Source organism: Myxine glutinosa, chromosome 6 (assembly GCF_964187855.1).
Source record: "Myxine glutinosa chromosome 6, kmMyxGlut1.1, whole genome shotgun sequence".
Classification (NCBI taxonomy): domain Eukaryota; kingdom Metazoa; phylum Chordata; class Myxini; order Myxiniformes; family Myxinidae; genus Myxine; species Myxine glutinosa.
Window position 1 is genome coordinate 58,508,369 of NC_136266.1, and position 26,283 is coordinate 58,534,651.

General features: G+C 43.7%; 1 protein-coding gene across 2 annotated transcripts in view; it reads right to left on the minus strand.

The window, feature by feature from the left end:
- The window catches only part of TIMM44 (translocase of inner mitochondrial membrane 44), a 124,637-nt gene that overhangs the window by 26,107 nt on the left and 72,247 nt on the right, over window positions 1-26,283 (minus strand). For both annotated transcript variants that reach the window (XM_068120103.2, XM_068120104.2), the window contains exons 8-10: window positions 23,711-23,803; window positions 21,812-21,936; window positions 9,581-9,631 (exon numbers count right to left, since the gene is read on the minus strand). In XM_068120103.2, coding sequence (XP_067976204.1) covers window positions 9,581-9,631; window positions 21,812-21,936; window positions 23,711-23,803 — 269 coding nt within the window. The remainder of the gene's footprint in view (window positions 1-9,580; window positions 9,632-21,811; window positions 21,937-23,710; window positions 23,804-26,283) is intronic.

A 26,283-nucleotide genomic window follows, 5' to 3' on the forward strand; every position in this document is an offset into this window, starting at 1 on the left:
GAGCACGAACCGCTAGAGACTGTCAGAGCAAGAGCGAACGACGTCCAAAACCCAAGAGAGCAACTCAACTACTCAACTCCCTCTCATCTCTCTCTCTCTCGAACCAACTGCTCGTGCTCTTTCCAGACCAACTCGACCAACTCTCGTGCTCTTTCCAGACCAACTTGACCAACTCTTGTGCTCTCCCTCTCGTCTCTCTCTCTCGAACCAACTCCCCCAAAAAATGGCGTTCTATAAAATATAAATAACCACCTTTAGAGGCCATTTTTCCCCGCAAAGCGGGGGTTGGCCTTTTTCGGGAACCGTGGTTGTTGTTGTTTTTTGGTCCCCTTTTTGAAGCAATGTTTTACGGCCGGATGCCCTTCCTGACGCCAACCCTTTTTGCCGCCTTTAACGACAAACAGGGAATTACCAGTGAACTGGTACTCAATTAGCCGACCTCGGAAGGATGACAGGCTGAGTCAACCCCCCTGGCGTTAATTCAGCGATCGATCGGGATTCGAACCCAGGATCCGAGGATCCTAAGCCGGCACCCTAGCCGCTAGCCCAACACCAGGAGCGTTCTGCGCTCACTAATATCTCCTGGCCAGTGATGTCAGCCATGGCGCGCTACCAACCAATCAGTGTCTTCCACCGACTTGTTGGCTTGCTCAGGCCCATTCCTACCGTGCCACCCCAACACTCGTTCTCTGTTCCGTGGTCATAGCGCGTGGCAGCCGATCTGGTTAGGCCCGTCGGAGGTGCAACCGGAGGCGGCCATCACCGGCGGTGACCCGGCCTGGTTTCTTTGCCTGCCCGTCTTCCAAAGTCATGTCAGGGAAGGGATTTAGTGTTGCACTAAGGGTCCTATCTTTGGTGTCTAAGTGGTTGTGGTGCCAAAAGGGACAAAGGTTTGGCTGACCAGGTGAGACACACAGGGGCGCTACTCTTTAATCCCGAACTCTACTTAACACATGAACCTCCTGGTAGGTTCACAAGTATACTCTTTACCGACAAAACGCATACACATGAAACTTATTACAAGTCAGATTCCTTACCGCGACAGATGAATACCTACCTACACAGATCTATCTAGCTCTAAATATCACTACCCTACCGACATAACACTACCAATGAATGGACGTGCCAGCTGAAACAAAGCAAGGACGAGCATGGACTTTGTATAAACACAACAGACATGGGAACAAATAAAGCCACAGATTAATGGACACAGAAATTTGCAGTGCCTATAGAAAGTCTACACCCCCTTTCAAAATTGTCACCTTTTGTTTCCTTATAGCCTGGAATTAAATTGCCTGGAAATCAGATATTTTCCACCTTCATTTACACATCATAACCAACAAATACCAAGTGAAAATCAAATTCCACAAACTAGTGAGATACCTGTGCTAAGCATGGGTGGGAGGCCAGAAGCAAACAGGCAATGCAGATACGGCGAATACTAAAGCATGAAACCAATAAATTCCACGTTCCTGTAGCACCCTCAGTCACACGTCAGACATGGACAGCAACTTCGTGAAGGACTTCCATGAAAAACATACCCGTTCGCAAACAAACGGGTACGTTCACGTATAGAAACTTCGATCATGGGTCCGTGGCGAATCTGCATATAGCGATCCGCGAAGTTCACGTTCAGAAAGTAGAAACCATCACGGCATGTCGTCATTCACTTGAACTCGATATCTCTTTTTTCATTCCAAACAACATAACTCCAATCACAACTTGTCACAAAATAAACTTTTAACAACATTGTTAACGTTTCCTTCATAGTTTTTACAATCAAGTCAACACTTAAAAGGATTTTGAGCCGATAGGTGTTACGGCCTCGGCAAGATCGATGGAGACAGCGATCTTTTGGCTTATACACCGCCCAAATAGCTCTGCGGAATTCTCTTATGTAGAGATTAAACCCACGTCGTTTGAATTTTGGCCGAGGTCATTATTTACTTTTAATGATGTTTATATACGACGTTTGAATTTTGGCCGAGGTCATTATTTACTTTTAATGATGTTTATTTATATACGAATCAAAAAGAAGATAATTGGTTGTGGGTCGTCCTTTCCGCATATCTCGTGGGATTGTGAGTTGGAGAGACGGCCGTGATGGCGGGGAGGGGGTTGGCATTCTCTCAAGCAGGGATTCAACCCATGTCCTTATAAAAGTCTTATAAAGGTCCGAGGTCACCGAGTCCGATCGGTGCAGCCGTTTGTGCGGCACCCGGGAAAATAACGTTATGCGGGAGTCCAAATGTGAAAATGCTAGACGCCAAAGCTGAAATTGGAAAAACAATATAACCTATCATATAACCCTCCAGTATATAACCAATATAACCAATATTAACCAATCACCAATATTAACAATATTAACCAATGGTTATAACCAATATAACCCTTAGTCCGGCAGAAGTATGACTGAACCTGGAAATTTTATGCAAAGTTTTTTTTTTGATTGATTTTGGTAGCCTAGGATCTACTCTTTCAGAATCTGCCGGGTGCACTCCGTGCAACCTTGAGAGTTTTGAGAAATTCAAGATGGCGTCCAAGAAAAGTCCGGCAGAAGTATGACTGAACCTGGAAATTTTATGCAAAGTTTTTTTTTTGATTGATTTTGGTAGCCTAGGATCTACTCTTTCAGAATCTGCCGGGTGCACTCCGTGCACCCTTGAGCGTTTTGAGAAATTCAAGATGGCAGTGACAGTGTGACAGTGAGTGACCATCTTTCAGAACCTTCAATGCAGTACCTTTGCCAACCCCATAGCAGCATGCTACCGTATCACACCCAGTAAGAGCATGGGCTGGCAGGAGTTCATTCACAAAAGACACATGCTTCTCTACGGTTTTTCCAATGGCAATGACTGTTCGTTGACTTCGTTCCTTAATTGGTGATTCCATGGTGATACGATTTTTCATGCTTCCAGCGTGATAATAATGAAGCAAGAGAATGAAAACGTCAGTGTCATCGGATATCACAGTTATATCACTCTCTTCATTATTTCGAGCAGACAGCATCACCTGTTGGACAATGATATTGTCCGCTTCCTCATGACTAGTTGAAAGGTCCGCCCTTCTGATCACTACACCACCATGGCTGATCTCAAATGGGGCAGCGTCCTCACCAAACACTATCAACTTGTGGCTTTGGGTGTATTCATGGAATGACTCGTCTTCAATCAGAAGTTTGACAATCAGGTTTATCAACTGCTTCTTGTTTTCGGTCACCGTCAACACAGTCACTTGAGGTGGTAACTTGGTGTTCAACTGCAGCTCGTGGACTCGGCTAACTCCAGTGGCCCTAGCACTTCTGGTGACACTCTTAGTACTGTAATCGTAGTACCGATCGAACACTAGGTGAACGTCCCCAACTTTTAGTCTCTTGGCAATGGCGTGTTTCAAGTTGTTTGCGTAGTGTGTAGTGGTGCCCTCTGCAGGCCAAGGAATCACCCAGAGTAGGGCGGAACCATCAATCACAACTACTGAAGTTTCACTTGCTGTTGTCCGAGCAGATACCTCAACCAGAAGCTGTCGCTTTAAGGAAGACTTTGATGTTGCAGCTCTCATTTCTCCTGTGGGGTCAAGCATAGACGTTGGTACTGGGGCCAATTCGTAGGATAGGACATCTTTTATGTCAACATCACGCCCACTTCTAGACTGTTGGCCTATGACCCTGGAGTAGATGACATTCATGTCGTACACTTTACTACCTCCCACATTCACATGTTTCTTTGTAGCCACCATGGTAGTCACGGTCTTGTGAATTGTTTCATGTAAGCCATCAGGTAAGTTCTCTCCAAATTCGCACATCTGTTCGAATCCTTTCTGCACAGCGTCCTGCACATTCACTGCCGGGGTTCCATGTAGACCAGTTGCAATGTTCACTAGATCCTGTGGATGTTTCTCGGGATCAAGTGGATCGATACATTTTTGAAGCTTCCTCCTTATGGCTTCTCGGTCCTTGTTGTCATTCTCTATCCGTGCTTTCTTTTCTTCCTTATGTTCACTTCCTTGGTCTCCAGAGTCTCCAAGCATTTCGTCCAGAGCAGCCTCCACAGTACTACATGTATGAAGACTACATGCCCAGACCTTGAGCGTATCCGGCTTCAATGTTATTCCTATGATGCCATTTGGGGCATGGCCATATCTCATGAAAGTAGTTTCTATAAACATATCACTCCACAGGCCATTCCATAGCCCGCGCTGGTGCCTCATCACATGCTCCCCTTTCATGAACCGGACTAGTACCTCTTCTGGGAGGGCTTCCATTGCCCTTAGGTAGCACAACCCATACCTTGCATAATGCACATGGCCAGCGGCAAAGAAATAGGGAAGCATTTGTTTGCATGCCTCAAGATGCAACAGCCAATCAGCCTCCCGCTCAGCTCGGACAAACCTCATCATAAGGAACACTGGTTTGATTAACATGTCCACCCACAGTTTGGCAGTCTTACTCCTTTTGGCTATGTTCTCCAAGACCTCCATGAAGTCCTCCTTTGACTCAAGTGTATTGCAATCAAGTACTCCTCGAAGAACTTCCTCAGCCAGCATTCTCAATGCTCGAACGTTCTGCGGAAATTTCTTTCCAGTCAACATTTTTGCGACTCCTCAAAACACATCACTCAGAACTTCCTCCAGTCCACTGTTTTCCATCAGAGTCCCGATGCAGCCTATGAAACTCATCAAAAAGTGCATGCCACCCAAGCGCGGGATGACATCTGAAAACTTTTCTGGGTAAGCCCACTTCACATGTAATGCAACTTTATACAGTTGTAAGTCACAGGTAAATAACACAAACTTTTGGTCAGCATTATGTGTCACCTTTTGAGCTTCCACCATTGCTGTCATTATTGTATCTGGGTGGAATGGCACAAGATCAATCAAAGGTAGGTATGCCGTCTTAGTCTTAGGTTGTTCTGTTTGGCCTTGATTGCATGTAAGAGCTGTGTTGTAGCCATTGTACTCGGGACAATTCTGTTTCTGAACATCCTGAAAGAAGGCAAAGTCAGTTTCGTCCGCTCTTTGTTTTAGAGTAGCCTGTTGCGCAAGTAACTTGAGTGGGAGAACTGTGCTAACAGCAGCACTCTCGGGCATTTTTGGTTTCTTTGGACCATTGTATCTCTGTATGGTGACATCATATTCTATTGGCTCCGACATCTCCTCCTTTGAAATTCGTGGGATTGTTTCTCTATGGCATCGATCAGCATCAGATGTTGATTCAGGTTGTGTAACCAGAACAGCTAACGAGTGGGTGGAAAGTTTTCCATTTTGCGACGAGATTTCAGCATCAAAATTATCGACTGTGATATAACTGTGATATCCGATGACACTGACGTTTTCATTCTCTTGCTTCATTATTATCACGCTGGAAGCATGAAAAATCGTATCACCATGGAATCACCAATTAAGGAACGAACAGTCATTGCCATTGGAAAAACCGTAGAGAAGCATGTGTCTTTTGTGAATGAACTCCTGCCAGCCCATGCTCTTACTGGGTGTGATACGGTAGCATGCTGCTATGGGGTTGGCAAAGGTACTGCATTGAAGGTTCTGAAAGATGGTCACTCACTGTCACACTGTCACTGCCATCTTGAATTTCTCAAAACGCTCAAGGGTGCACGGAGTGCACCCGGCAGATTCTGAAAGAGTAGATCCTAGGCTACCAAAATCAATCAAAAAAAAAACTTTGCATAAAATTTCCAGGTTCAGTCATACTTCTGCCGGACTTTTCTTGGACGCCATCTTGAATTTCTCAAAACTCTCAAGGTTGCACGGAGTACACCCGGCAGATTCTGAAAGAGTAGATCCTAGGCTACCAAAATCAATCAAAAAAAAAACTTTGCATAAAATTTCCAGGTTCAGCCAAAAAATTGGATTTGGCAACCGGACTACCTCCAGGAGATCCCAGGATGACCCACCCAAAATATCGTTGCGATCGATTCAGCCGTTTTCGCGGTACCTTCGAACGGACGGACAGACAAACGGACGGACATTTGGTGAATTATAGTAAGATTCCAGAAAATTAATTAAATATACAAAACTAGAACATCTTGGTTGGATAAGTGTCCACCCCCCTGAGTTAATACTTGGTGGAAGCACCTTTGACAGCAATTACAGCTGTGAGTCTGATGGGATCGGTCTCTCCCAAGTTTTCACACCTTGATTGGGCAATATTTGGCCATTCTTCTGTACAAAACTGTTCTAGCTCAGTGAAGTTGTGTGGGGAGCGTTGATGGACAGCAATCTTCAAGTCGTGCCACAGATTTTCGATTAAGGTCAGGGTTCTGACTGGCCACTTAAGGACATTTATCTTTTTGTTTCTTAGCCACACCAATGTAGCTTTGGCTATGTGCTTCGGGCCATTGTCAAGCTGAAAGGTGAACTTCCGCCCCAATTTCAGCTTTCTTGCAAAGGGCAGCAGGTTTTCCTATAGGATTTTTCTGTATTTTGCTCCATCCATTTTCCCTTCTATCCTGACAAGTCCCTGCTGATGAGAAACATCCCCATAACATGATGCTGCAGTAGGGATGGTGTTCTTTGGGTGGTGTGCCGTGTTGGGTTTGCGGCAAATGTAATGTTTAGCATTTAGGCCAAAAAGTTCCATCTTGGTTCCGGAAGGCCACAAAACATTTTGCCACATGGCTTCAGAATCTCCGGAGTGTTTTTTTGAATACCTCAAATGGGACTCAAAGTGGGCATTTTTTTAGTAATGGCTTCCTCATTGCCACCATACCATGCAGGCCAGACTTGAGGAGTGCTTAGGATATTATTGTCACATGCATACAGTGACCAGTCTTTGCCATAAAAGCTCTTTCAAAGTTGTCATTGGCCTCTTGGTGGGTGACCTCTCTGATCAGTCCCCTCCTTGCTTGGTCATCCAGTTTGGAGGGACGGCCTGATCTAGGCAGGGTCTTGGTGGTACCATACACCTTCCACACCTCTTCATGATTGTCTTGACTGTGTTCCAAGGCCTTTGAAATATTTTTCCCCTGATCATCCCCTGATCTGTACCTTTCCACAGCTTTATCACAGAGGTCTTTTGAAAGCTCCTTGGTGGTCATGGTTGAGGCTTTTCTGTGAAATGCACCACACAGCAGAGGAAACCTACAGGAACAGCTGATTTTAATGTGAAATAATCAGAATCATTACAATTTCACACAGATGGTCAATTAACTTGGTGTGTGATTTTGAAGGTGAGTGATACACCTGAGCTAATTTACAATTGCTATGATAAGGGGGAGGACACTTAACAACCAAGATATTCTAGTTTTGTATTTTTAATTAATATTCTGAAATTCGTATAATTTGTTTTTCACTTGGAAGTTGTGGGTTACGATGTGTAAATAAAGGTGGAAACAGTTAAACATGTTTCAGCATTAAACATGTTCAGGTTTTATTTTTGAATTCCCGATTACGAGTTCTTATTTATGCGGTAACTTGCTTTGTATGGTAATAAGTTTGACATTCAAATGTTCACACATCACTCATGATCAAACAGTAAATTGTTGAAGACAGCTCAGAAAACATCCTGCATTTATAAACAGAGGTAAAAAAAAAAAAAAGACCAAAAGTCTAACAGCGGCGTACCCAGGCTTGTAAAATATTATAAACCACAAACACACATTATTATCTTTTCAAACTGTCACTAATGCTGTTGATAACATTAAACAAAGAAATTTGCAGGAATCTCGACTTCCATGAGGTAAGTTTTACTTACAGAACTGAGCGAAAATCTACTGTAATCTATATACCCCACGAGGTTTGAAGATGTGCTCATTTACCAAGCAGCTAGTTAGCGCTTGCCAAACCAGCCGTTCCTCAAGGGTTTTGAATGGAGTGCTTGCTCAAATGCTTAAACCAAATGGCGATCTCTCCACAAGAAACTTGGTAAATTAACACACATCCAATGTTCTTGAGACCCCACCATAGATCGACTGTAAATCTATATACCCCTCGAGGTTTGAAGATGTGCTCATTTACCAAGCAGCTAGCTAGCGCTTGCCAAACCAGCCGTTCCTTAAGGGTTTTGAATGGAGTGCTTGCTCAAATGCTTAAACCAAATGGCGATCTCTCCACAAGAAACTTGGTAAATTAACACATCCAATGTTCTTGAGACCGGACCATAGATCGACTGTAATCTATATACCCCAAAGAGGAATGACCTTTCCTGCCACTCCCGTAGTGAGCGGGTGTTCTTGTAAATTCAATGTCGGTCAGTGCAGTCAGCCGTCATATTGACATCATAGACGTAATGGCGTAACGGACACAAAACTGATATATTTTAACTTCCAGTAAGTTTGCAGTCACTACAAAGGGATTAGTGTTATGATTAGATTTACTATAATATTAACGTTACGTTATCATTATTTCGAAAATGATATTACTATCAAAAAACCGAGGCAAATTCCTTACTTCCTCGGTTATTAATATTAGTGCCGCACACCACTCATTATTGATCATGAACTATACACCACTTCAATCCATAAACCTTCAATTCATGACATTGGGATTAAAGTATTATGGTTATATTTACTATATTATTATTATTACTATTACGAAAACGATACAACTGAAACAATACACTACTGCATTAAGAAACCTGGGCTTAATTTGTTTGGAGCGGTCAGAAGTTGAGGCATAACGCCTAAGGCCTATACGTACCGTATTGTTGGAAGAGACATAACGCCGATGCTTTCAATATTTCATGGTCATTTTAACAATCGGTTTGTTTGTGTTTCACACAGAATGATAAACGTAAATGTAGAGCATGGCGATTGTGATATATGACAGGTTCGACGATATGTTCGGCATGAACGGCATATAAATCAAAATGGCGGTGTGTGGAGAGTCAGCAGCCGCACCGCCGTAATCACATCACCCTGTCATGTGACCAGATTCTCAGCTCTGATTGGTATACGATTGAGGGGACATACATACATGCGGACGGACAAACACTGTTCTAGACGGCTCTGCCCGATGGGCTACGCCATAAAAAAAAAAGGAAAAACTTTTGTCGGTAACATTTGGGTTGGCCTACTTGGTGTTGCCATTTGAGCAAGCAACTATAATGCTTCTTCTTCTTATTATTATTATTAATAATATTATTATTTTGTATGCAGCACATGGCTGCAGGTAGGATAATTTGCTGGGGGTGCAACTTTGTCACCAAGTCGTTTATTCTGGGAATCTCAGATTCAAAGTCCCATACATGTGCACTGATATTTTCTGATGTCCTTGTCCGGCATGCAGGATGCATGTGCAAGCTGCCTTACACAACCGTTTGTGGTTGGTAACACCAATTCATGCCAAAGTACCATAGCAAGGCTTGGCTACATGTATAATCCAAATCAAGTTCAAATTATTTAACAAGATTGAACCATTGAATTCTAAGTTCAGGGAATGAATGAGGTTTAACATCGAATTATCACATCAAAAATGGATGCATTCTTTTATTTTTGTTTTTTTATCCCCGTCGAGTGAAATCCTTCATTAAAGATCCAACATTGTGCTCAATGTAAATGCAAGTTTAATGTTGCTGCAGAGATTCGATTAAAAACATCAAATAATGATCAAGCATGGTAATACTCACAGCCTCATAGCACCAATCCTTCAATACGTCGAGGTCACCACGCATCATTGCCTGAACGCACATGCAAAAGGCCGATGTCAGGAGTTACTAATATAATTATCAACTCGAAACCTTCTGTTAAAGCAACACAGCCTTGTGATTTACATATGTGCACTCATATGTGCTGAAAACAGGAGAAAATGTGACAATCCCAACAAATATTTCATTGAAAATGTTTTGTAAAAGAAAATCTGTAAGAATGAGAAATGACATGAGATGGTGGTGAACTGCAAACAAGCCTCTGGATTTGACTGCATCTGGAGGGCAGTTATGGAAAGAAACAAAAACAACGAAAGACCCCAGAGGGAGAATTGCTTTGCTATTCATGTCCCCTAATGGTTACAATGAATGTTATTGTTCCAAGCAAAAAGGTCATAACTCCATGAAACGTCCCAAAATTCAAACTTGTTCTGTAACTTATCAAAATAAAGCCATGTACCAAGTTTCAGTTGCATATGTTGAAGAGTATGGGGAAAATGGGCAGAAAACCACAGGTGGGATGGACAGACAGATGGAGGGAGAGCAATCCTATAGTCCTCTTCGGATAGGGTACAAATAAAGAGTGGGGAAAGAGGAACAAAATTGTGATGTGCAGTAATTGTACGCATGGATTTTGGAAGATCATCAAGACAAATATTAATGGAAGAATGTCCTGGAAGAGCTTGAAGAGCTGGTGAAGGGTGGGGAGTCAGAAGGCTGAGAGAGCAGAATGAGCAAGAGGGGAGTAGATTTAAAAAACCACCTTTAGATGCCATTTTTCCCCACAGAGCAGGGGTTGGCCTTTTTTGGGCACCGTAGTCCCCTTTTTGAAGCAATGTTTTATGGCCGGATGCCCTTCATGCCGCCAACCCTGTTAGTCGCCTCTTGCGACACACAGGGAATTACCAGTGAACTGGTACTCAATTTGCCGACCTCGGAAGGATGACAGGCCGAGTCAACCCCCCTGGCGTTAATTCAGCGATTGACCAGGATTCAAACCCAGGATCCTCGGATCCCAAGCCGGCGCCCTAACCGCTAAGCCAAAACCAGGTTATGAAGAGGGGAGTAGATGCAGTAAAAAAAATACTTAACATAAATGAGAGGCCTGTTTGGGATGTTAGAGCAACAGAAATTGTGCTTCTGCCTCATGCAGGTGATGCCAATGATGTTGTGAGCTTTAGATTCAACAAAATCCAGAAGACACAACTGTGATTCAGGGACGCCGGCCCAAAGGGGAGAGCAGTACTCCATTGAGCTACGGACAAAGGCCTTGCCAGGTGACAGTAGTTCTGATTACTTCAGCCACCGAAGGTGGTTGGAGGTTATGTTTTCACCCCTGTCTGTTTGTCTGTCTGTCTCTTTATGAACAGGATATCTCAAAAAGTTGGGAACAGATTCGGACGAAATTTGGTGGAGAAGTTGGAAATTTGATAAAGACAAAATGATCAGATTTTGGTGAAGATCCAGATCCGGATATGGATCTGAGAATTATTTAAGTCATTCTTCACCATTTAGAGATCGGGCAAAAAACGATATATTGCACTATATCTCAAAATGTCGTGGACAGATTCGGATAAAACTTTGTGGATGAGTTGGGTAAGTGACAAGAACAAGCCGATTAGATTTTGGTTAAGGTCCAGATCCAGATCCAGCCTATCAGTGGGATACAATCCTGGCGGAGGTATGCTCCCTACCGAGTGCCGTTCTACTTTATCAAGGAATGACGGAGGATGTCAGGTCTGCAGCTGGCTTTGGAGGCCAGCTTTAATACAGGATCAGTGCAAGAGAGGTTGTGGTTGAAGGTGAGACCTATAAATTCAAGAGACGGAACTTCTTCCAGCAGCTGACTACGGGAATAGATAGGCAGGTTCGTTTGACAATCCTACTGGAACAAAAGGGTAGGACTGAGATTTGCCAGGATTTAAAGATGCATTCCATTTATAAGACCAGCATCTAATCCATTCCACATCAGTAGAGAGTGACAGAACTGCTTTCTGAATGTCGGATTTTTTTTTTTCTTCTGTATACAGAATCGAGGCTCGTGAAAGAGCTAACATTTATCACACAAACAAATCAAACAGACAAACAAAATATATAAAAAGAGGGAGCGGTAGACAAGATGGGGAGGGAAGAGGAAGCACACAAACACAACATTTGAGAGCAGGGACATTGGGAGATGTGTGGGTGGGAGAGGGCTTGGGGGGGAGAAGGCGTGGGAAGGGGGAGGGGGGTGGGAGAAATATAAAACACAAGGCCTTCCAGGAAAGAAGTTGGTTTTTCAAAAAAGAGGATTTGGGGTGAAATTAGCGGGGGTAGAAAAGCGGTAGGGTAAGATGTGGAAGAGGAGGAAGAGGTAGGGAGAGCTGTTGAAGGTGTGTCAGATATTTCAGAATAGCTTGGAGAAAGGGAAGGATGGGGTGGACAAAAGGTTTGATGGTGATTGGGTGAGGCACAGTGAGGTGTTATTTGAGGAGGGGGAAGAGCGAGGCAGAACGTTGGGGGAGATGAAGGTGAGAGTTGGAAGGGGGAACAAGCGGGGAGGACGCTTTGAGGAGGAGGGGTGAGAGGGGGGAAATGGAGAAGAAATGAGGGTGGGGAGATTTGAAGGGGAGGGTCGAGGGGGAAGTTTATGAGGGGAGGGGTTAGGGGAGAGTTTAGGAGGGAAGGGATAAGGGGGGGGGGCTTGAAAGCGATGGGAGATGGTGGAGATTTGGAGGGGAGGGGTGAGGGGGGAGTCTCGGAGGGGAGGGGTGAGGGAGAGTCTAGGAGGAGAGGGGTGTGGGGGGAGTTTAGGAGGGAAGAGGCACGGGGGGAGATTTGAAAGGGATGGGTGATGGGAAGGATTTGGAGGAGAGGGGCAAGGGGGAAGATTTGAAAGGGATGGGTGATGGGGAAGATTTGGAGGGGAGGGGCAAGGGGGACGATTTGAAAGAGATGGGTGATGGGGAAGATTTGGAGGCGAGGGGCAAGGGGGGAGATTTGGAGGGGAGGGGTGATGGGGAAGTTTTGGAGGGGAGGGGGGATGGGGAAGATTTGGAGGGGAGGGGTGAGATTGGATTTTAGAAAGTGTACGATTAATGGGAAACGAACATTTATTGCAAAATGAGTTTCTTGTGACCTTCGAGTCAAAAATACGTTTCAGGATGCTGGAGGGGTGGGGGGGGGGGGGGGGTGGAGTGCAGGTGAGTTTAGGGAATGTAGGAAAGAGTAACTGTAAGAGATGGAAAAAAAATTTGGAATAAATAGGTTTTTTTGTTTTGTTTTGTTTGTTTTTTTGTATACTGAATCGAGGCTCGTGAAAGAGCTAACATTTATTTCACAAACAAATCAACCAGACAAACAAAATATACAAAAAGAGGGAGCGGAAGACAAGATGGGGAGAGAAGGGGAAGCACACAACCACAACATTTGAGAGCAGGGAGAAGTGTGGGAGGGAGAGGGCTTGGGGGCAGGAGGCATGGGAAGGGGAGGGGGGTGGGGGAGGAGAGGTATAAAACACAAGGGGACCGAAATTAGCGGGGGTAGAAAAGATCAAGGTTTTGGATGGGGGAGGATAAGAGATGGTGGTGAACAGCTGTTTTAAAGACCTGGAGGGTGGAGTGGGATTGAAGAGAGTGAGGGAGTTTGTTCCAGAGGCGGGAGAAAAGAGGAATGAAGGAGTGAAGGTGAGCAGAAAGTCTTGATTTTGGCAGTTTAACCATAAGAGGGTTGCAGGCAGATCTTGTGCGACCTGTAGGAATATTTGGGGGACAGAGCCCAGAGAGGGCTGGGGGGGGCAAGGCCAGAGAGGAGTCGGTAGAAGACGGAAAGACCACCAACCTGCCTGCGGTGAGTGAGTGAAAGGCCCTTGGAGTTAGCTTCATCGCGGGAGATTCCAATGATTCTGAACGCTTTGGTGAGCAAGTCGAAAGCAACCTTTTAAAGAAGAAGAAGAAAAAGGTGTTATAATATACGACAGAATACAGTACTTCAGGGGAAAGTTTAAACATTTTTAAATTGAGCAGTGAAAACTATCTGGGGAAATGGAGGTGAAACACGTGATCGAAGAACGAACGAACGAATAAACAAATAAGAACAACGAAGAAGAACAGAGAAGGAAATATTTTTTGGTTTTTTTTTTTTTTTGAGGAGATTTTAAACAAGGACGTATGGCGCGAAAAGACGGAAAAACTGAGAGAACGAAAGTTATTGGAGCACAATCGACGGACCGCTGAGAGAAAAACAAAGCCTCAAGGTCGGACACGGTAGCCTACAAGTACAAGTACAAGTACAAGGCCTCAAAAGACGCGACACGAATTAACCGACGATTTTCTATACAGGTATGAAAAATTAACACCGAGAATCTTCCTAAGGACACACTATAGGTACACCCACCGAAAGATAAATACAGTTTCGACAAAAACACAATTGTGAACAATATTACTTAACTTCGAAAGCGTGAGAGCGTGGACGGCTTCGAAAAGACGTGACCTCGCCGACCCGCCGACGTTTTAAAGATAGGTGTCAAATGGCTAATATATTGCTACGGTTTTCAGAACTGGCACTTGTAAATAATAATCCATTATAAATAATGCCCTGTAAATATTCCCATCTTCGAAAGCTTAAAGGTCGCACGCTAATTAGTCCATATACAACACGTAGGGCACCATAGGAACTCTAGTTCTTTCATTAGTATGTGTTTCAGGTAAGGCTCTGTTTCCAATAGTTTGACTCTGCGTTGCATTAATTAAATAAGATAGGTCCTTCAATCCCGTGCATTTTGATCTCTCTCTCTCCAAGCTACTCCATCATGCGCACCTACAGGCGGGGTTTGTCTCTCTCTCCAAGCTACTTCATCATGCGCAGCTACAAGCGGGGGTTGTCTCTCTCCACGCCTTAGCGCTTGCTTGCTAGCAGCGTTCGCTGCATCAAACGCCATTGCGCACGCGGTCAGGCTGGCGAAGAAGGGTGGAGCGCGGGGAGGAGGCGTGCCGCCCCCCCCGCCGTCGACTCATCATCAAAGGTGGAGCCAGCGAGCCCTCGCCGACCAGCCAGGGCTGAGGTAAGCTCGCTAGTGGGCGTAGCCCTATGAAGGCGGCTTGATTTCAACGCGCGAGATATAAGCGCGAGCGCGAAGCCCAATGACGAACTGCGCGAGGGGAGGCCATTGTGTAAGGACTGCGCGGGGAACCATTACTTGATACGAACTGCGCCAAAAGAGAGCTCGATTACCTAGAACTGCGCTGGGGGATGCTGATGATTACGAACTGCGCAGGGAGCGACCAACTGTATCGGACTGCGCCAGGGACTTCTGTTGAACTGCAGCACGTTATGAACGTTGAGAGAGAGAAAGCCGAATACCTTCCCCGATATATGAACCCCGCTGAGTAAGGTCCGCTCGCGCGCAACAATATACGAGCAGCGCTACCTGCCGGGTTTCGCTGCGGAGCTGGAGCGTGGATCGGAACGGAGCGTGGATCGGAGCCGGAGCCCACGCCGTCCTTCTGCTTGGACCTTCCCTCCCTGCCACCATTACTCCTTCCGTGTAAGTCTGTTTGTGTTGTCCTGGGGCGTGATAGTTAAGACTGTTCAAGACTGAACTGTGTTCTGCTTCTTCTTCTTCCCTTGTACATTTACCCTTCCGTTTCCTCTTTAATTATTGTGGTAATAAATTCCTGTGTTCTTCCTTACTTTGGTTTCTTCTGTCCGATCGTCTTAGTCTTTTCACAATTGAATATACGTGGCACGATTTCGGCAATCGCTCAGGATCGGGTTAGTCAACCGCTAACGGCTCGGGCTTCGGATTGCTAACCGCTCGGCAAATTCCATCTTGTCCGCGGTCCGAGTAGGAGTTATCTCCCTGCTTCACGGCCAGGGGTAGCACTCAGGTATTTGGGACTTCATTGACCAATCACCCTGGCTACTCCCGACCGGAAGGAGCGTTATAACTTCTAGGGTTGGGGGAACGGCCAGCTTAAAAGACAAGGGGATTAACCCCCCCTTGGTAACGGGAGTGCCGACACCGAATCCGCAACAATATTGTAAAGACAATAGAGCACACCTCTTGGGATAGGGCACAACCACAACCATCGTTATAGACAGGGCAGCTGACATACATGAGAAGACTTTACCAAATCTCTCCAAATCCTGTACTTTCATGCAATTGAGATGCAAAACCTCCGTCTTTACCCATTGGTTAATGGCACAAACATGTTGGAGTAAATACATGTAAGATTTTCAATAAAGCACAGCATATTGCACAGCATATTTTCAATAAAGCACAGCAGAAAATGGAGAGGATTGTCATGGGGACCGCAAGGCTAAGGGGAGCTCTAGCAGGGAAGGCTCTAGCAGGGAAAATGGCCTTAAAATGCCTGTTGTATATTGTACATGACATGCTGTGGAACTGCACACACAGGCCAACTCTAACGTGGCACAGAAATGCATCAGACCACAAAATGAGTAAAAAGTTGGAAAATGTATGCCAACATTTATAATATACTAAAAATAAACATGAGGTACAAACATAAAATTAAAAGTCTGATTAAAAGTATATATAAAGTTGTTCCAACAGCAATGCTTTCAGCGATAAGGAGTGCTCTCGCAACTCAAGGAGGTAGATTCGTTTATTATAGAGACATGACACAAATGGCAGGACATGCTCATGAATAACCAACTCCCATAACATAGCAGCATCATGGACAATTTAGCAGCATTGAAGCAAATTAAATTGGCATGATGTGGAGTTCAACAGAGAAAAATATTTGCACCACAAATGGACATGAATCCCCATTTATTGATATTGTTATGTCGGGGGGTAAAGGAATATCTAGAGCCAGGTAGATTTGTATAGGTAACCTGCTTCGACTGTCGCGATAGGGAATCTACCCTGTAATAAGTTCTGTGTCTTAGGCGGTTTGTCGGGATAAGAGTATACCTGTGAACATACAAGGATGTTCGGGTGATAAATAGTGTAGGGACTAAGATAAACCCCTGTGTGTCAGACCTGGTAGTCAATCCTTTGTCCCTTATGGCAACGCACACATATAAACACTGAGATAGGCCCTTTAGTGCACATATTAATTAATTCCCCTCCCTTACGAAGACTGTGGAAGACAAACAGGCAGAAAGCCAGGACGGGGGGGGGGGGGGGGGGGGGTGGGAGGGGCGCCGCCGATGGGGCCGCGGCCGGCCACACCACCTAGAAACCAGCCTCATGGCAAGGCAGGGTGCCACGCCCAGGAGGACTGTTGACTGGGCAGGGAGAGGGGCGAGCAATACCAGGCAGGAGGCACTCGGCCAATGACAGGGCGCCAGCGAAAGGGAACATTGGAGGAGAATGGACGCAAGGTGATAAAAGGGCGCGCTGCACGACATTTTAGCAGCTCTTGGGTTCTTCGCTGGTCTCTTGGGCTGCACGACATTGTGTCTCTCTTGCTCTCTCTCCCCTTTTGCCGTTCTTCTTCACTGGTCTCTTGACACTACACGACATCTGTTGGTTGGTCTCTGCGCTTCTCTTCTTCGCGCTGACGGTTCACTCGTGGTGCTTGGAGCGGTGCTTGGTGCTTCTGGAGCTTGGAGTGGTGCATCAGCATAAGTATATGCAGACCCATTAACCATGTTAATCAATCATCGTGGCTGTGTGACATTATTTTTCTCCATGATGTGCTGCTCGTTATGATGGTTTCGTACACACGATACGAAATTTGGAAGGACAAAATGGAATAAAACCAATCAAGTTAGATCACAGGGCCATATTTTACTGAACAGATTTGTGGCCGAATATCGAATCCAAATGCCATTATCAGAGGCGACTAACTGCAACATTAGGAAAGAGGCAGGGAATAGATCAGTTCTGGTGCAAAAGCAATTAAAGTGTGCGTTACATTTTCACAAGATTGATGAGAAGCCATGCACAGGCAAGCAGGAAGCAGTTCAGGTATTAAAATTTTTTAAAGCTGGCAGTCAGGTTATATTACTTAAAATTGAGGAAATAAAAAGAATTTAATTTGTGCTTGCTAACTAAATAATAATCTGGGCCACAGCCGCAGGATGATGATGATTATGATGATGATGACAATGATGATGATGATTACATACACGATATGGCCAAAAGTATGCGGACACCCCTTCTAATTAGTCGATTTGGATATTTCAGCCACACCCATTGCTGACAACAATAAACAACAGACATTTTAAGGCCATTTTCCCTGTTATAGCGGGTTCTCGCGAAATGTAAATTAAATGTCATTTCCTCATTATTAAATTTTAATGTTGTATTTATGCATCATGATCTTCAACATAATTAATTTAGGATCATTCATCAATTTAATTAGGACATCTATCCATTGACCTCTTGACCCTATTATTTGTTCCATTTATCTTTACATCATTATACATACTTGTACCACGTTAGACTTAATTCCTTTCAGCCGTTCTCAAGTTATCACGGTAACAAAAATCTATCACAGACGGACAGACGGACAGCCGGACAACCCGAAAACATAATGCCGCTGGCGTCTTCGTCTGTGGAGGCGTAAAAAGGTCACAAATACTTTGTAGTAGGTTCTAAGAATTGAAGAAAATACATGTGGCTTTTTATGCATTTTGCATGTGGAAAATACATTTTGCAAGGTATCCCAAGCTTTCAATCACACATGTCAGTGGGGAAGGAAACAAAAGAAGAAGAAAAAAAGCAGAAAAACAATCAATCAAGTAACCCTATTTTAGTGTGCAGACATGAAAATGTTAGGATTTATGAAATATTCCAATAAGTTTTAAAATCAACCATTCATGTGAAACCGCTAAGCAGCACCAGTTGTTATCAACACAGCCTCAGTTCAGTGGGTAATGGAGGGAGTTAAAAAGGAGGAAGGAGTGGAGGGAGGGAGTTTTGGGAGAAGAAACCTCAAATTTTCGGTTCTATATTAACCAATGTTGAGGTAAAACATTGGAAATGTGTTAATTAGTACAAGCCTGGAAAGGCTGCTTCATGGAGAAGAAATATCCATACTCTCAAAATTTAAGTCACAAAGGTTTTGAGGGCGGTATTGTTTTTATGCTACAGTACATTCGTATCCATATTCTGGCTGAAGAGGATGATTACATTGATCTGTACGCTCCATAAACAAATATGATGTCGGTGGAAGTCAAAGTTCAGTTATGTGACATTAGTAACATGGCTGTCTGAAAGAGAGCATGCAAATTGGCAATGGTGCCAGTTAATACATGGTCACAGGAAAGCTTAAATTGGTAGGAATGGATTTAACACAGTCTTCTACCACCAATGACCCCCAATACAGGCTTGTACAATATTGTCATTGAGCAACTCAAGCGAATCCAGCTCTCACTGTGGGATGTTGCATCATTACTTGACCAGATCCACTGCCAATTGATACAGAGACTTTAGACTTGAGGACCAGAAACGTGCATCCAGAGGATGTGCCCAAGCATGATCGATCGGATTCAAATCCAGAGATCGTGCAGGCCAGTCCATGTGAGTGATGTTGTGGTGCTGACGTGCAGCTTTGACAATATGTGCATGGTGTGGACGAGCGTTGTCAGCCATAAAAAAATGAAGTTGAGAGGTTGCTGTTCGACCAGAAGGACAACTGGCAAAATAATATTATTCCCGTCTCGTAAACGTTCCGAGCATGCCTCCGAATGACGACATGATTAGTTGTTGGATCAAGTTGAATGCCATTGAACTGTCCGTAGAATGATATCTCCCATCCATTAACTGTCCTGACTGATGGGAGCTTGTCAGTGCCCTGGAAATGACATGGTGATGAATAATGTACTGGGAAGCAATGGCAGTCGGAGTCATCTCCCTTTGAACCATCTCAATGGCCCATGCCACCTTATTTTGTGTCAAATGACCCCTAGTCGGTCGTAAACCGAAGGAGTCCTCATGGCTGACCAATCCATAGAGGGTGTAGTGACTCATAATTTTTTTCTTTACATTTTGCTATAAATGTAATTAAGGAAATGATGGGTGAACACTATTAGCCAATCAGTGGTGTCTTTCCAGAGAGCCAATCAGCATGGCAAGTGTGACTAAAAAGAGAGCTCATCATGACATGTGAAAAGTTTGTGCACTTTTCCTTACAAACCTTTTCCTCATTCACAAATCACTCAGCATGTCAATATTTAATAATGACTTTTTCTTCTACATAATCAAGACAATTGAGCGAAAGGGATTTCGCTTGTTTGGCGACGACGCCACTTTTAAACCACGGTAGTTCAATGTCAAGAAACCTTTCTTCTTCACTAACCACTGGAGAGACAATGGAGGATAGCAATTAATTTACAAGGAGTCATTACGTTTTGAATGTGAGTGAGATCTATTTTGTTCTGGTTTCAACACTATCATCACCACCAGCACACTAAAAGGAATTTTCACCACAAGGGTATTAACATGCACCATGTGCAGACATGTACGTGGATTCTGTGCGAGACCCGATTTGCATGTAAATCTCAGGATCGCTCCCTTCAGGTGATGGTAATTATAGCATTATGTGTTACATGTCCGATTTCCTGAAACGCATTTCTTTCTACAGTGATGGTTTGCATGGTACAAATGACAAAAGACATTTATGAAATGCGAATCCATAGTTCTTTTTCTTCGTTCGTAAGCAGCACAAGGATGCAGGTATCATCATTTGCTGAGGACAACTACGTTACGGAGGCAATGCCCCCTGTTGGTTAGAGCAATATTTTTGTAATTTGGTCAGGGTGCTGGCGATAGTTCGCGTACTCTTCACGAAAGACATCGTGGAATCTTTAACATTCACCAACTAATACTGGCAGACAGGATGCCCAATTTAACGTCCATCCGAGGGATGGCGCTCAAATTGATAAATCACCCTGCCTGTGAAACACAGGGATGACAGTTGATAGCTGGGTAGGGATTCAAACCCATGCTAGACGGATCAGAGGCATGCGTGCGCACCACTCGGCAATCCTGCCAGCCGAATCCATAGTCTATTTCATACTGAAAGTGACATAATTTATTTTAAAACATATAAGAATCAGAAAAAAAGGAAGGTTGAACATTATTTGGGGCCATGTAGATATTATGTACACACAAGGGGAGGAGCTGGGGTTATAGGAGTAGTGTTTGCCAAATCATGATCTCAATAAAAAAGATTTCTTACAGTTCATACTCTGAATGACATTTTCAGAGTCAATAAGCTTTTATGAATGCCAAATGCAGATGCAGAACCTGCTTTGCACAATCTCGAAAGGTAGAAGCCAAACTAAGGCATTAGCAGGGGGCTGTTTTCTGCTGAGTTGCAGGGACAATGTGTACTGTGGCTGGAATAGGAAGGAGGATCAGAAGGGTGGGGTGGGTGATTATGCTCGCACTGTGCATACCAGAAGAAAGGTGGGAGTGGGAGGAGAGGGGGAGGTCGGGGAGAAGGGAGAAAAAAAAAGGGGGATCAAAATCTCTGCCATTTCAAAAATAAAAGTGCCTGTATGGTTCCCTTCAGGTGCAATACTGTCTCTTATTCATGATGGCAGGTATAAGCAAACCAGCTCCCATTTTGCAATCATACCTATGCTGCAACTAGGTCAAGTAGAAGTGAAAATAACTTGGCAGCGGGGCCAACCTAATTATACAAGACATCACGGTATGAGAGGCGACTGTGCATGGAATTGATGATAAAAAGGAAGGCGTTTCATCCCTGAATGCATTGGTGGGCATCTTTGGGCGCATGTTTTGTCTCGGGGCTACACCACCAATGTTTTCGCCAAAACAGCAGCAAAACAAATCGGTTGGAAAATTTGTGGTGGTACATGTACAACATAAACAATGTGGACTGCCTTTCCTTAAAGGGAAAAGCATATGCAGTCACTCATGTAATTACAATCTATTGAGGGTGATATTTTTATTTCATTTTATCTGCCACCCACTATCAACTGTTCAGCACCTATGGATACAAAATAACAGAAAAACAATATCAAAGATATTTCACTTTCCTGTTATCCAAGCTTGAGAAAAGCCAAAGCATTGTATTCAATAACATTCATGGGTGATTTACAATACACATTCAACCACTTATCATGGCACCTGCTTTCCAAGTCAATGAGGCACGTTAAATAGCAAGTTGGAAGTGCTCGTTGCTGAGAAACGACCTCGCTCTAGTAACTCAGCAACAGAAATGAATGAAACAGTTCCCAACAATCACTGAAAGAATCTCACACTCACGGCTCTCCCGAGCCCATCCGCACCTCGAGGATGTTTGGTATGATGTCATGTTGGCATTGCTGCAAGAATGCGTCCTTGTCAAATGAGTGATCAGCTTTCAAAATCTCCGTAAGTACTTCTGACATTTCAGTCTTTGAGAACAAGCCACCTGGAAAACAGCACCGCTGTATCTCATTTTGAGAAATGCTTTGCTCTATCACTTCAACTCAACATGTGATCAGGGAACAATTAACGATACCAGTTTACTTGCAACTCGTTTTAAATGACCTAATTACACCAAGTATATGAAGAGGCGTCATGACATTTACACAAATCTGCATTTGCCATATATATTGATGCAGGAAAATCGCATTTGTCGATTGCTACGCCTTTTACACTAATCCACTACCCCGAGCAACATTAACATGGTGAGGCGTCGGCCGGGTGCACAGAATATTTCCCAGGGTGGCCAGACTCGCTTGACGTGCAATCACTAAGCAGGAAAAAGGATCCCATAGGCGTACATATCACTCAATCAGTACAAAGACCATATCATCTGAAGATGACTATGATGCCATGTGCATGGAAAGAGAGCAATTCAAGGTGCTCAGACCGCAAAACGTCAGAAAATTACCACAATATAGCGAGGCAGTTTGCTTGATTTGGTGATACAAAAAGCAGGATTTATTCTGTGGGGGTTAGCGAAGGGGGGGGGGGGGCAATATGACAGAAAAGAGGAAAGAAAAGAATGGTAGGAAAGGAATAAGAATGTGTGTTTTGGGGGGTTAAAAATAAAAATTATATGAGGGGGAAGAGGAATAAACACAACATGCTTAAGAGAGTAAGGAGCTCAACACAAAATTTTTTGAAAAGGAATAATGTAAAATAAGAACAAGAAAGTACAATTTCCGTGTCTTTTGGCGAAAATATGATGAATGATCAGGAGCTTCCCTGAAAAGATAGGGATGACAACTCCATTAAAATTGTTTTGGTTAAATGTTTTTTCTGGGTTTGGGTTTATGGTGAATTTAAAGGAGTCATTTCGTAAAAGATCTGGATCATGGAAGAGCAATCAGACAGGATATAAAGGTAAACATACTGACAGTGGGACATAACAAGCAAGGGGATGAATGAGCAGGAAAATAGAGAGGGGGAGAGAGAGGGAGAGAGAGAGAACGCTTAATAGGGGCAGAAGAGATACCAAAGTGAGATGGGGGAAGAGATATAAACGGGTGGGGGGAGCGAGGGGGAAGGGTTGAAGAGTCGTGCTTCTGGCCAATTCAGGTTAATCTTCATCATGGTTGATGACGATACAGGCATTCCTGATTGCAACTGGGAATTAAAGCCACCGAACTTGTTTGTTGGCTCGTTTACCGTTATAATGTAGTCCTCATGTATAGTAAAATCCAACTTACTCAAAAATATGAGCAATAATATTATGGGTAACTTGATGACGAGTAGAGGTGTCGAGTATAGAAATGGCTCATTCTTGAGGGAAACGTTACACAAAAACACATCACGAGCTAATCTATGTCAGACTGGCAACCAGGAAGTTATAAAGCCATACATACCAAAAAAAAGCCTCAGTACTATATATAATATTTTCTTAAATAAATAAAAAACTGCATTCACAATTAATCATCAAATATAACATTTTGACACGTTCTTGCAAATTTGCCTTGGAAAAACATGCTTAACGACCTTTTATAACAAAACTAAATTTAAAAAGCTGCTTTCAGCGAAAGGTTTGATTCTGTTCTGGATCCTTTCCATCGCTCCACCACCCTTACCCTCCACAGTGGATTCAAGTCAATAAACCGTCACGTTAAATTAACGTGGTCCTTATTAAAGTGCAGGCTTGAGAGGCCGAAAGGCCTATGACAACGTCAAGGTTCCTTGCGTATTCCTCATGTGCAACAAGCAAAAACCCATCACAAGCTCACCCATGAGATCTGACACCTTTTCAGTGACAGCACGAGATGCTCGCACCAACGCATTATCACTTTCATCATATCTCATCTTCATTTCGAAAAACCCTCAGGGCGAAAAAGAAAACAAGATACCAAAACAGCTGTTAGCGTCGGCCACGAATAACCAACAGGAGCAGTTTGTGGGTTAAATGCTATAAATTCATCTTGTAATACGTTTACTTACATTTACCACCAAAACGTCCTTTCAACCTGAGCACACACTAGTCCCCACAATGTCCCATATACAGTCACGTGAAAAAGTAAGTACACCCCATGTAAAGTTTTGACTTTTTCAACATATTTCAACATACGTATTGAATGGTTAACACGTACAACATATCTGATCTTCATTTCAGCAATATTGACAGATAAAGGTGATATTATATAACAAATATCATGAAACATTTACATTTTGTAGTCCATTGTATAATTTAAATAAACATAAATGCAAATTTCACATGTGGAAAAAGTAAGTACACCCCTACATTTATCACTACTTAAAATACCTAAAATTAGAATCAGGTGCACCAGCTCAGGTGCAAATGATTAGAGCATCGTTAGAGAGGATCTTGGAGGAACCCGTCTTATTTAAACCTCAGACATTTAGTTTGGTTTGCTCTTTGTTGTTGAAGTGTGCGGCATCACCATGCCTAGATCAAAAGAGCTCTCTGAGGCCTTCAGAAAGAAGGTGAAACATGCCTACGAGTCTGGGAATGGATTTAAAAAGATCTCCAAACAATTTGAAATCAATCATTCAAATGTCCGGAAGATCATCTACAAGTGGAGAAGATTCCAAACAACTGCCAACTTGTTCAGGCCAGGCCGCCCCAGCAAGTTCAGCCCGAGAGCATACCGCAAGATGCTGAAAGAAGTCTCTAAGAACCCCAGAATGTCATCACGGGACCTACAGGTAGCTCTTGCCACTGTTGATGTCAAAGTGCGCGAGTCCACCATTAGAAAGAGGCTGCGCAAATTTGATCTACATGGAAGGTGTGAATGAATGAATGAATGAAATGTATGAATGAATGAATGATCGTTTTAAGGCCATTTTTCCTCGCTAGAGGAAGCCTTGCGGGTCCCATGACAATCATGGTTCCCTGTTTGAGGCAATGTTTTTATGGCCGGATGCCCTTCCTGGCGCCAACCCTTGGTCGCCTCTTACGATGCGCAGGGATATGGTGTACCTATTCTAAACCGGGGTACACACCGGGATTACATGGAAGGTGTGCCAGGAGGAAAGCTTTGCTGTCCAGATAGAACATCAGGGCAAGACTAAAGTTTGCCAATGAACACCAAGGCAAGGACCAGCACTTCCGGAACAATGTGCTCTGGACAGATGAGTCAAAGGTAGAGCTATTTGGCCACAGTACCAGAAGACATGTTTGGCGAAAACCAAAGACAGCATTTGACCACAAGAACCTGATACCAACTGTAAAGCATGGTGGTGGAAATATTATGGTTTGGGGCAGCTTTGCTGCATCACGGCCTGGGCCATCACGGCCATCACGGCCTCCACCATCATAAAATCCACTATGAATTCCTCATTGTACCAGAGGGTGCTTGAGGATCATGTGAGGCCATCTGTCGGAAAGTTGAAGCTCAACCGAAGGTGGACCTTGCAACATGACAATGACCCTAAACATACCAGTAAATCCACCAAGGAATGGCTGAAAAGAAAGAAATGGAGGGTTCTGGAATGGCCAGGTCAAAGCCCAGATCTAAATCCCATCGAGATGTTGTGGGGGGATTTCAAACGAGCTGTACATGCAAGAGACCCCTCAAACATCGCACAGCTGAAAGAATTCTGCATGGAGGAGTGGGCAAAAATTTTCACAGTCGATGTCAGACTGGTAGACAGTTATAAGAAACGCCTACTTGAGGTTGTTTCTGCCAAAGGGGGCAATACCACCTATTAGAGCCAAGGGTGTATGGTACTTACTTTGTCCACGTGCGAAATTTGCATTTATATATTTTTAAATTATACAATGGACTACAAAATGTAAATGTTTCATGATATTTGTTTTATTATATCACCTTTATCTATCAATATTGTTGAAATGAAGATCAAATAGCTGTATGTTGAAATATGTTGAAAAAGTCAAAACTTTACATGGGGTGTACTTACTTTTTCACGTGACTGTATGTCAGTATTACTTGCAGGTTTCAGCCTCATATATAAATTCGTATATGCATAACCGATACCTTTGTCCACATCAGGAGAATTCTATTTCTTTATCAGATCTTAGTACATATAAACGAAAACGACTTTGCTCTGTATCCTGCTTGAGATTTTCATCTCTTGTCAAAAACTAGAACGGTACTCAATAGAGCACATACCTCAGCCAGGCTCAACAGTATCCGGCTTGTATCCCACTGATAGGCCAGATCTGGATTTGGACCTGAACCAAGATCTAAATCGGCTTGTTCTTGTCACTTACCCAACTCATCCACCAAGTTTTGTCACAAGTCATCCATAACTTTTTGAAATATCGTGCTACGTATCGTTTTTAGCCCCAGCAGTCAATGGTGAAGAATCACTTTAAAAA